This window comes from Mugil cephalus, chromosome 11 (genome assembly GCF_022458985.1).
Source record: "Mugil cephalus isolate CIBA_MC_2020 chromosome 11, CIBA_Mcephalus_1.1, whole genome shotgun sequence".
Taxonomy (NCBI): Eukaryota; Metazoa; Chordata; class Actinopteri; order Mugiliformes; family Mugilidae; genus Mugil; species Mugil cephalus.
Window position 1 is genome coordinate 5,516,821 of NC_061780.1, and position 12,536 is coordinate 5,529,356.

At 41.2% G+C, this 12,536-nt stretch overlaps 1 protein-coding gene across 1 annotated transcript; it reads left to right on the forward strand.

Moving 5' to 3' along the window:
- The first annotated feature begins 182 nt into the window (after positions 1-182).
- mtf1 (metal-regulatory transcription factor 1) lies at positions 183-12,475 on the forward strand. Its single transcript, XM_047598163.1, has 11 exons — positions 183-282; positions 1,482-2,010; positions 3,999-4,237; positions 5,210-5,341; positions 5,538-5,611; positions 6,376-6,509; positions 6,863-6,940; positions 7,100-7,202; positions 7,292-7,935; positions 8,272-8,341; positions 9,042-12,475. The coding sequence occupies exons 2-11, from the start codon at positions 1,546-1,548 to the stop codon at positions 9,518-9,520; spliced, it is 2,418 nt and encodes an 805-aa protein (XP_047454119.1). The 5' UTR covers positions 183-282; positions 1,482-1,545; the 3' UTR covers positions 9,521-12,475.
- The last annotated feature ends 61 nt before the right edge of the window (positions 12,476-12,536 follow it).

Sequence of the window (12,536 nt, forward strand, 5' to 3'; positions counted from 1 at the left end):
ATTGGAAACATGCACACTCAATATACAAAAACATATATACGTATAAAACAATAAGTATTTATAGTATGAGCAAATAAATGAACACTAAATGAATATGAGTGACAATGAAACATTGAGTAATTCCACATTTAAGTTCTGTATTTAATTTTTGTTTCATGTTTAATTCACCAATACTTATATTTATTTTCCCACAATTCATCACGGGGGTGTGTGACGTTGCTAGGGAGGGGAGAGGAAGAAGGTGCTCAACATCTGAAGCATAGGTGCTTAAATTTAACAGAGGTAAAATTATTTTAATGTCATTTCGTCTTAGTAAATTAATTTGATCCTTAGCTCGTGGGCTTGTCACTTGGTAACCTGAAACTTGCTATCGTTTTCGCGGGGTGCGCTGGGTAATGTCAACTGTCGACAGCGAACGCTACCAGCTAGCCTGTTAGCTTAGCTGTGAGCTAAATGATTGCTAACTAGCGAAAGCTATGTGTGCAGAGGAATAGCTGGTAGTTGACCTAGCTAGCCTATTGCTAACTAGCGTCCGTTTACCTGTCTGGGGCTCAAATATCTAAATATCTGGTGTTATGTTGACGATTGCAAATCAATAGTCACATAACGTTATATTTAAAAAAAACTATACGTGAAGAAACGAACTGCCAGTTTTAAAGCCATTATAGCAGCTAGTTAGGGACATGTCTTTGAGGCTAGTAACGGTGTGTTCCAGATGTACTCAGTGAAATATCAGATAAGTAAAACAACCAGCGCCTAGTTACTAATGTTGTGCGGTAACAACCTCAGTACCGTGGCACGAAGTAAAAGCTACATGGCGGCATTGTCAGTCAAACGTCGTCAACTTTGCAGCCTCTCGGTTTTTATGAGGCCACTCTTGTGTTTGTAAACCAACGTCGGCTGGCCATGTCGAGCATGGAAAAGTTAACCGACGCTGTCGTGCGAGTGTGACATCTTTCATACGCTGCATATGCCGTCTTGTGGAGGTTAGCCCGGGGATTTTTAATTCAGTGGACATCGTGAAGTTTGTCCGTTGTTTAGCTCAATGCTGTCCCCTGATTTATGTCATTGAAGGTAGAAAGTTCCAGATCTCGATGTGCTGCGTCGGTTTTCTCAAATCAGCTAATGTGTCACAAGCGATGGTGGTTTTTAAGGAGCATTTCACCCGTTTTTCGTTACTAGCAGCTTTTGACTGAGACATAAACATTTAATGTACACGTTGCCCTTGTAGATATAGATCGGATTGAAGTCCAGGCAGTGGTTGGTAAATATTCTGTCAGATCAGGCCCTGGCCATGACAAGAAGGCTTGCTAGGAAGTTAGGTCTATAAAATCATTCAAACTGCCCTTTATGTACTTCAACTTTGGACTAGTATTTTCATTGTCATTGAACTGTACCAAGGAAGTAAATGCCCCTCGATTAATAACTCCAATACTGAGCACAAGTAAGGACTAAAATAATTTAGCGCATTTGTTTTTCAGAGAGTAAAGCCAACCGTGTGAGCGTGCAGGCCTCCTTGCCAAGGAAGGAAAGGTGCCGGGGACCATGAGTGAGAATGGCCCTCATACGGAGGCGCCTATGTACTTTGAGGTGGAGGTGGGTCCCCTGGGGCGGGATGAGGAAGAAGAAGGCGTCAAGATCCACTTCAACAAAGACGACCTGATTGCTGAACCTTCATCGTCCACTGGTCGGGTCTATGACCGCACCACGGTGCTCATTGAGCGGGACCCAATTCGGCTGGATGAGGAGGGTGAAGAGGAGGGTCATTGTGGAGGGGATGAAGATGGAGTCACCTTCCTAACTGAAGGGGAGGGTGATGGAGATGAGGAGGAGGGCTCTCTGGCATTCATGACCGATCCAGATGGGATGTCCCAGGGTTACGTGCACCACACGATTTCTCCAGACCAGATCCAGTTCACAATTAATCCTGGCTCCACCCCTATGCCACGCAACATAGAGGGGGCGACTCTTACGCTGCACTCTGAGTGCCCAGAGACCAAGCAGAGAGAGGTAAACCTAAATATGTTTGTCTGTGTCAAACTGACTGATAACATACTGATGAAATGCGTGCAGTGTGCATGTTGTGTTACCGAGGGTGCCAAGTCTGGCAAAGGTTGTACTTGGTCATGGGCATGGTTGCTTACTGCTACAGTAATTTCACACATTTTTTTAGAACCTCTTCCAGTCATTTCACCTAATTGCTCAACAGAACAGCAGATGGTTTAAAGATTTTTCTGACATGCCTAATTGTCTTGCAGATTGTTAGATGCTTAATGAAGCAGTATACTATGAGACTTTTTTTCTCGCTCCTTCCCGGTGAAATTAAAAGCACGGTTGTAAGTATGGTAATGAGATTTACACAGTTTGATCCTTTTGCCTCCGATAGAAGTTGGTAGAATTAAACTGTAACATAGAAAGTGTGCACTTGTACAGTATGGAAATGTACAGTATTCCCATCAAGAAAACTGTCACATATAGGTATTGTGCCAGTATTACCTCAACATCTGGCTCTTTGTGGTATACAGAATAAAATCAGATTACTCAGTTTGTTTAGAAGGACCAGAAACATACATTTGTGTTTTCTGCTTAAAATGTACCAATATGCTGTTGTTTGATCGGTGAAAATGAAAGTAGGTATGATTAATGGAGCATTTTTTTAGGTGATGTCATCCCACTTTTTAAACAATAGAAAAATATGCATATTTTTATGGACAGTTACATAAACACACTCATTCTCTTTTATTGTGAATTCGTGAAGAATTTGTGGCAATTTCTAGCCTTTTGTCTGTAATAAGAAAATGCACCATTCAATTTACCACAAGGCTGCAAAGGGTGCAAGAGTGTTCTGTGAACAGTGAGTCATAGGAAAAGGACAGACAATTTCTGGTTATGTTTCACATCCCTTTTTAGTGAATTTGAGTTGTTTGTATGAGATTGAGGGTGTAGAGAGCTTTCTTTGTGAAGTCATGCGGCTGAAGGCCTTTGTGATATGTCAGCATAGTATTGCCAAACAAACAAAATCTGAAAAAGGATCTTGTGTGTGAGAGAAATGTTGCAGAATGAGGTGCAGGACTTGCCCATTATTTTTTGGTGTTACAGTTGTATGCTTAAAAATATAGTAATAATCTGAGAAAACATACAATCCTCTCTCAGAAAGATTGAATTGATGGTGCAGAATAGAATCACGATGATGTGGGAGATGAATGTAGTTCAGAGCCAAGAGTCTTAGCAGGTTTTTTTACAGCGGCTTTTCATTTGCTTAACAAATTATTACTCCCACATACTAATAATCAAAATGAATGGGCTTAGACTGCGGGGCTCTCATATCAGTGTTGAAGACTGTGCGCTCAGTTTGCATCACCTTTTATTTAGTAACTGCTAACTTTGTTGTGTTATTACGGGCAAATTGCATGAACATTGTGATGCCTTCACTGACATATCAGATATTTCAGTTGTTTTCCTGCTGTGTAAATTGTTCGGCAATGATTTGTATTAGACCCCTAAGAGAATCAGTAAGTTGCAGTGGTAAGGCCAGATGAGGAATGGGATTCTGTTGTTAAGGAGGTCATCCTCATGCTTCTACCTCCTGGCTTTGTGTCCAATACACGATAGCATTTCTAAGAGAGTGGCTTTTATTCACATTGCCCGAGGGTGTTTGTGTGAGAGGAGAGCAGGAGACTGCCTCACTGCAGTGGTCATCGTTGCTGTGAAACAGAGTTGGTGGGATGCATTGCATGGGGGGGGTTTAGTCATCATTACTGTCCTTTATGCTCACCCGCTTGCTGTAGTGACGGGTGGCTGAGTCATTGAGTTCAGGTCTTCTCTGAAAGGTCGCACTGACTCAGACTGTCACTTCATTGTATGGCAATGCTGGTTATTTCTAAGCTCAATTAACAAATTAGTTTTTCCTGACAGTTGCATTTTGATGAAATATGATGTGATCTGTTTCCAAGATTATTTCAGTTGAACTAATTTTACTACTGTTTCTCCTTTTCCAGGTAAAGCGATATCAGTGCATGTTTGAAGGCTGCACAAGGACGTACAGTACGGCTGGAAACCTGAGGACACACCAGAAGACACACCGGGGCGAGTACACGTTTGTGTGTAATCAACAGGGATGTGGAAAGGCCTTTCTCACCTCGTACAGCCTCAAAATCCATGTCCGCGTTCACACAAAGGAGAAACCATTCGAGTGTGATGTGCAGGGCTGTGAAAAGGCCTTCAACACGCTATACAGGTGAAACTTCACACATCTTTCTCATGCTACTGTTCTACTGTTCATGTTACTGTTCTTACAGTACCATGGATACTGAAACAGGATCATGGATTTCCCTGTTTGCAGTATTCTATTAGTCATACTTGAGGTAAACATGATTGACGATCAAGACACAAATTAATTTTTAAAGTGAGTATCTGACTCACTTTGTCTAAAAAATATGCAAATGTTATTAGAATGTATAATTTTGTACAATTTTTCTCTGACCACAGTTAATATTTAAAGTCAGTTTATTGTAGCTTGTAATTCTTAATTAAGTATTCAAATAATATGTGCAAAAATACACAGAATCAGTACAAAAACTCATCAAGTGAAGCTAAACGCCCTAGTTTCCGGCTTACCGTTCAGAATTCTGCTTTGACCGTTAACCTTTAGCTTAAGGTATAAATAGACTGTCTGACATTTTTCTAAGACTGGAACTCTATTTCAAATTTGTAAAATTTAATTTATACTTTAAAAAAAAAACAAACAAACAAAAAAAACAGGTCCAGCTGTAAGGACCGACTACAAGAGGTAGAAGGCAAAATGTGGCATAGAAGAGTCTCTATCCTGATATAGTATGACAGCTTTGACAAATCACTAGAGCCACTCTGACAATTTAGAAAACAATGGCAGCCATTCTGTTCGGTAATCTCTGGTTTTTATTCTCAAACTTTGCTTTGTCAGCACGTGACTTGGTGTAGCTCTCTAGCAAGTGATCCGATGCTCTTACTGAAAGCAATGGGCCAGTGTCACAAGTGAATGGACTATCTGTTTAATAATAATATTATTCTCTTCTCCTCCTATACTGACATTGCCTTCACTGTCTTTTTCAAAAAATTATATATGATATACAAATTACGTGCAACAAGAATGAACGCGTGCTTTTCAATGCCATTGTGTTTCCTTTACTTCTCTCTCAAAGCCTCCCGTCTTCCTTGATTGTTTCTGCAGACTAAAAGCACACCAGAGACTTCACACAGGAAAGACATTCAACTGTGAATCAGAGGGATGCACCAAGTACTTTACCACTCTCAGCGACCTGAGGAAGCACATTCGCACACACACTGGGGAGAAGCCTTTCCGGTTAGCATTTCAAATATTGTAACAGGTTTAATCCACTCCTGGCTGAAGACGGAAGAATTCTGATATTACTCAGTACTCTGTCGTCTGTGTAAATGTTAGCTTGTCTTTGCACATTTTTCTGGATTTTTTCACATTGAAACAGGGACTCCAGGGGCATGCGTTTACTGTGGATAATTCTGTCTGTCCCTGTCTTTAGGTGTGATCACGATGGATGTGGCAAAGCCTTTGCTGCAAGTCATCACCTGAAAACACACGTACGGACGCACACAGGTACATATTATTGGTTTGTTTTCTGCAACCATAATTTAGTTTAACAAGCTCATGGTTATGTTTCAGCTTTCCCTGACTGCATTTACATTGTTGCCAGTCCATCGCTAGCACAGGTTATTTGATTGGTCTAAACATTTTTTTTTTTTTTACATGCGTTCCAAAATATGTGGTGTCATTCTTTCAAAAGTTGCGTTAGAAATGTAATCAGAGGAGCAATAGCTGAAAAGGTATTGTATTGACAGAACAAATAACTTGCCAAACTGGAAGTTCCTAGTTGGACAGCTGAGGCCGAGCTCTTTGCTTAAAAGCTTGTATTGTTACTCAAAGGCCAGTTGCTATTTGCATTTCTTGCTAGCTTCAGGCCATCAGGCAATTTCACGAACCAGTTCCTTTTAGGGGAGAATTTACCCGTCTGTACGATGTGTCCAGCGTGGTATATTGAATTAAATGGGTGATATCATTGATTAAATTTGAGTTTTATTTATTCCATATCAAAGAAATAGTAACATTTTTTGTACTATTTTGATGTCTTGCCATTATTTGCTGTGACAGACTAAAGATGTGTCAATGATTCAAGGAAACATCGCTGCCACTTCTTAAATAGTTTCAAGTTGTGACTCGCCAAAAATACACTACAGTTTTGTTGTAAAGCGGAAGGTTTTTTATTTAACACCAGGGTGAGACTTTTGCCTAACAGCCATAGTAGCCATGCAATCAAATGGTTGACGACTACAATAGCTGATTGTTATTTTCCCTTTATGTAGGAGAGAAGCCATTCAACTGTCCCAGTGACGGCTGTGAGAAGACCTTCAGCAGCCAGTACAGTTTGAAGAGTCACATCCGGGGCCACGACAAAGGACAGCCTTTTACCGTCACTCTCACCCATCCGCTCTCTGAAGTGAGTCACAGCACCTTCTTAAGCCTAAGTGCATCAAGCATGGTTCTACTACACAAGGAAGCTGTTCTGTGAATATCCTGACACAATTTTGCAGAAGTATTCTTAATACATCCTGTGCTAAGTGGACTATTGTGAGTGGTTTAAAGGAATACAAACAAAGCAGAGTGTTTTTTTCCCTTTCACTTTTTTTTTCCACAATGTGCAGCGTGACCTTCCTCCAGCTCTGACACAGTCATGTAGTAATGTCTAGGAGCTTGGTTTTTTACATTAACATAGTAGGGTTTGCATGACTCAACACTTGATCCCATAGCAGTGGCGTATTTAATTAGGGACTATTCATCTTTAATTTACAGGATGCAAATCACTCACTGTGCCTCAGTGACTTGAGCCTCATCTCTACTGACTCGGAGCTACGAGAGAACATCCACAACGTAAGTTTGGGCTTTGTTTTACGTTAGGCCAAGAGAAAGCCAACTCACCTCAGTTTCATTTTCCGTATCCAGTATAATAGAAATTAGCTTTTAAAGAGTTTCTCTGTGCAGGAACTGAATGCATTTATTAAGTCGTTGTTTATTTTAATTCGATAACAGGCTCAAAATCTGGACCTCAGCAACGTGACCCCTGTGAAAATCTTCGAGCTCATGTTCCAGAGTCCAGAAAATAGTGTCAGCCAAGATGATGCACATCCTAATGGTGAGAACATGGTCTTTTAAATCTGGCACCTTGAATTGTGTTGAATGTCTTGGTTCTGATGGAGGTGTTTTGTTTTTGTCCCCCATCAGAGAGCCTTGCTGAATCGTTCAGCCTCGAGTCCTCTACCCAACCGGGAGTGACTGATGGATCGTCTCTTATCTCTTTCTCTATCAATCCTACCTCCTCGTCTCCCTGTTCCCACTCCACCGCAATCCTGGAGGCTTCTTCCGAGACCACTCACAGGTCTTCTGCTCAGGCCTCCACCTGTGCCTCTGTCACAGCTACTGTCACATCCACCCAGCTTACCCCTTTCATACAGATCTCAGACGCGCCTCAGGCTTCTGTCCAAGCACCGAACCACGTCAACCCTCAGCCTTATGTGGCACTGCAACCCACATTCCTACCGACGGATAGTGCTAACTGCACAACTCCTCTGGCGCCACCCAACTCTGCTCCTCCACCAGTGTCTCCTGCACTGACCACTGCAACACCAGTCCCTGCAGCTGCTGTAGTCACAGCTACTGCAGCTGATGCTCTGGCAGCTGTCACTCAACCCGTGCCTTTGGCCAGCAACCCCGTCCCCAACTCTGGCCCCGGTGTGGCTCCCGCTCCTGCCACCATCACTATAGCGCCCACCCAGAACCTGCTGCAGCCCAGCCTGGTCATGTCTGACCAGAACCTGCAGTGGATCCTCAGCAGTGCTGCCAACAGCCAGCAGAGTCCAGATCAAGCAGTGAGTAGTGCCCCCACATCGTGTTTGCAGGCACGCCTCGATTCGTACTCGTCTCGGTTTGGGGATTCATTCTTCTGCTTAACGACACATCCGTCCATGCATGAAATAAGGGATAGCTTTTATTTTTTTGTTCCGTTTGCTGATGTGAAGGGATTAACTAGCAGAAGGGTTGAGTATAATATATGAAGGAAAACTATGGATTTATAAGATGTCGTCATCCTTGGCTTTGTATTTAGATCACATCAGCTGCATCACTTTAATACAGTAGCAAATTCTGTTGTAAATTAACCTGCTTCTACAGATTTTAGATTGAACCTGTTCCATGTGTGTTCACAGGCACACCAAGGAGGTCCCAAAGTGGAAAAGGTTTTCTTCACTACAGCCATACCAGTGGGAGGGAATGCTGGTAAGTTCATGTTTAGTGAATTATTTTCTGTTTTTATCATATGGACAGCAGCCAATAGACTCTAATGAAATCATTCATATATTTCCATTTCCATCCATGGAGTACTTTGCTTTAACCGAACTAATTAAGTAGTGGACTGGGGAGCTCCTGTAAGATGCAAACACACAGTGCTTTGATTTTACAAATGCAATTCCAGGAGCTTAATTTGTTCAGTGTTCCAGGTGTATACCAGTACCATATTTTAATAAAATGACAAGTAACGACAAAGGAGAACACAATAATATTTAAGAACCATGGGAAATATTGTTGGGCCGATGTCACCATGACTTTCATAATGATTTTTTTTTTCATTACTGATGAATACATTTTTGAAGTAAGGGTTTAGTTTACAAGTAATAAACATTTAAATTGGAAAAATGTTGAGTGTAATTTTCCACAAGGTAAAAGCTGATTTTCTGTCAGACAATCCCCAAACTATTTAATTTATAATGAAGTAAAGCGGAGCAAAGTGACAAATTACTGAAGGAGACTAGATGCTCCCTCCATCACATTCTGTGCTTAATCAAGACGTACCGAGAGGTGCATCTTTAGATATGGTGTTAACATTTGTCATCTTTGCAGTCAGTGGATGCAAACGTTTTCTAAGCACTTAGTGAATTCTCACCTCTTAGATTGGTCTTAAACTGCGTCTCCGTTTCAGGCAACTCGGTCCAACAGATTGGCCTCAGCCTGCCGGTCATCATCATCAAACAGGAGGAATCCTGCCAGTGCCAGTGCGCCTGCAGGGACTCTGCTAAAGAGAAGAGTGCAAAGAGTGCCTCCTCCATTGTTTCAGCCCCAGCACCACAGCAGCCATCAGAGCCCCCTCCTCCATCGCTACCAGAACCTCCACCCCAACCCTCCCCTTCACCTTCCTCATGCTGCCTCCCCAAGTCTTCCTCCAGCGTGGGCGAGGTGAGCCTGGAGGCCCCCTCTTCTTCTTCTTCCTCCTCCTCCACAGTTCAGACTTTCTCAACGATAGAGAGCAGCACTGCCACCAACCCGCCCTCATCTGACGGGTTAGCGAGCATGGACGTCTCGGACTTCCTCTCCCTGCAGAGCCCTGAGACAGCAGCCAACATCGAGGCTCTGCTCTTGGTCGCAGATGACTTCAACATGGCCACTGATGGCAATCCTTAGAAGAGCTGCCTTCTGAGTCTGGCGCCATGTGTTTGTCTGTTGCACCCACTCATCCACAAGCATCGATTCCACCTGCGCCTCCAGTCACTCTCCAAAGTCATGCCTCTTCTTTTTCTCTATATATAGTGGTGTGTGCATCGAACCTCTATCTTCTGTGTTGAGTCACTTTGCAGTAGTTGAGTTTCTGGCAACAGGATTGCTTATTGAGATTTTGCAGCATCGACGCAAATTTAGTGCAGGGAAAAGGCAGTTGATCCTTTGCTAAAACATAAACTGTATATAATAATTCTCGAGATGCCCTCTTTGAATTGACTGAATGAAACGAGTGTTGTCTAAGCACTGATAACTTAAGAGTTCCATTGTCCTGGCTTGAAGGTCGCACACCTGTGCCAGAAAACAAAACTTTTCTGTATATCCTTGTACTGTACTACAGGTCCTAACTAATGCTTAATGCTGGTATGCAACTGACCAGAATGCACTGTATATTAGAGGAATTTGCTTTCATTTTAATCAAGCATTGCTCCCAGCAAGAATTTAAAGGGGTCAGCCACACAGCCCCTCCTATTACTGGCTGTCATGTGACATTGAGTGATTTCCTCAGTTTGTTTTCTTGGAAGACTAGTTTAGTCCACGAAATGTGATTATTATTTTCTACTTGTTTTGTTTTGACAGCTATTTACTAATTGAAAAGTGAACCTGTGATCACATCTGCCTGTCTCTTAAACGACATTGAGTTGATACATCAATAAGTTGCCTATAACTTAAACTAACTTAAAATTGTAAATGTTAATTTATTTAAATGCTTGATTATTTCATTATACTGGTAATGCTATTATCCTTTGAGATAGCAAAAAGAAAAGTCTATTTTTAATTTATTCCGATCACTTGTTGTATTTTGAGTTGCTTGTTACTGAAATGCTTTCCTTTTTAACGTAATGGGTTTTGCTAAAAGCAAGTTTAGGAAAAGCGCTTCTAACATTCTGCACAGTGAAGCCAGTTATCCTCTAGGATCTGCTCATTTGGAAACATTGTCCACAATTTAACAGTAACCAACTACTGTCAACATCCCATGTGTTTTTAGGGTTGTGACCCTCTCAGGGATGCATCAAGTCATAACTATCCTGGTTCCCTTAATTAATTTGTCTCTCAGACATGCGTTTTCCTTATCAGACAGCCCACACTTGCAGTAGCCCTACGTTTTGCTGCACTCTTCCCTGTTTATTGCACACTAACTCATAAAGTGAGTAATTTGACAGCTCCTTAGCTGAGATGTGGCACCACTACAGACTTTTTTGTATACAACTGCTGTAAAGTAGCATTTAAAAGATGGTGTCTTGGTGACCGTGTAAATATAGTACAATTTAGTGTAAACATCTTTGAGAAACCTGTAGATTATTCTAGAATTTGTATTTTTGTATAGACTTTTGAATTACTAACTTTCAGAGTTCGGAGCTAATGTATTCCCTGTTCTTGCATCCTTCCCCTCTGTCACATTTATGCAGAAGAGTTTTTTTTTCTGTTGTTGTTGAATAGTTCTACAAGCAAGCTGGGCCTCCTGTACAGTCCCCATAGTAACAGAATATATAACACCTGCTCAGAGTATAATTTAACAGTATTGCTTCTCGTGGGACACAATGCAATAGTGACAGAGCAAAGACATAAACACGCTCCTCTTCACGTGCTCTAGCGCTCATTTGAGGCAGAAGCTTCGAGACAGAAAGGCTTATGGTAGTCCTTTGTTTCCTCCACAAGTCTTTAATGGATATAGCATTGCTAAAACACGTAATCAAGTACATAAGATGATGTGATTCTGTATTTTAATTCCAATGGTTGTAGGATCAAACCAAACAGGTGTTTCACTTAAATCTGGCGTAGTTTTAATTTGGTCCTTTTGTGCCATACTTTACATAAGGAAGCCTTCAAGTCAGAGGTGTCAAAATGGTAGATGTGTCGCTGAAGGCCCCAGTCACACATTCTATGATTCAAATAATTCCATGCATGCAGTGTTGGACATCAACAGTGTTTAGGTCTGAAGTTGACTCCATTGGATTACAATAAGTCACCAAAACATTACTGCAGGAGTCAAGCACATCTCCTTCATGCATACCGTCAATGAACACAACTATGCAATTTTAAGTGTGGCATTCACGAGGTTAAGGTTATTTATGCCTCCTTTCAAACGTGGGATAAGTTTCCAGTGTATTCATATTAAGCATTCTTCTTGAACTCCGGTATGTTGCATTTCATCATTTTACATTGACGTGGTGTGAATCTGGACTTGGTTGTGCATCCATCGAGTACTGTTCCCATGAACATTGCACCATAGCTATCCTCTAACAAGCCTCCGAGGTAACTGGTTTAAAACCAACTGGATTTTTGCGAGGGAGTATTTGAATGGTTCTGTTTTAAGAATTGTTTTGGTCAAATATACGCAGCTTTTTTTTTGTTTTTCCTCCTCTCTTCAAAGACTTTATATATGTGAATGTTTATTTGGACTCCACTTATGTGATCATCTCAAGCCTTTCACGTCCTTAGATATGACATGTGGATTATTTGTCAGCTTTCATCTTCAGTGAAACCAACTGCTGCCAATTTTTGTTTGAATCATTTAGCAGAGGATTTTTGAGCCAGGTTTGTCCCGTGAAATAAGCAAATCAATGATGGGGACGTTTGTTTGGAAGCAGATTGTTTGATCACAAATGTAAAGCCTGATTTCAAATTCCATGACAGGTTTTCAAAATGGGCAATATTCCTTACTCAAACAAAAGAACCGACATGCTTCTAAAGGAATGTCTTGACACCCAAAGAGTGAGGAATTGTTTAAGGATTTGTATTTTTAAAAGAATGTATAATGTGAAAATGTTTGCTTATGCTTGTTTCGTATAAAGTATTAAGATAAATACCTTTCTGAATTGAGAGCAATATACTAATAAAACCTTATCCTCGTCACTGAAATGTCATGCTCAGAAGTTTTTTTTGTTTGTTTAAGATAACTCAATGGCATTTATTTATTTAT

Coding starts and splice junctions, on each gene's coding strand:
- mtf1 (XM_047598163.1), top strand. CDS start 1,546: ATGAGTGAGAATGGCCCTCATACGGAGGCGCCTATGTACTTTGAGGTG. Junction 5,342..5,537: donor ACTGGGGAGAAGCCTTTCCG/GTTAGCATTTCA, acceptor CCCTGTCTTTAG/GTGTGATCACGATGGATGTG. Junction 6,510..6,862: donor TCACCCATCCGCTCTCTGAA/GTGAGTCACAGC, acceptor TTTAATTTACAG/GATGCAAATCACTCACTGTG.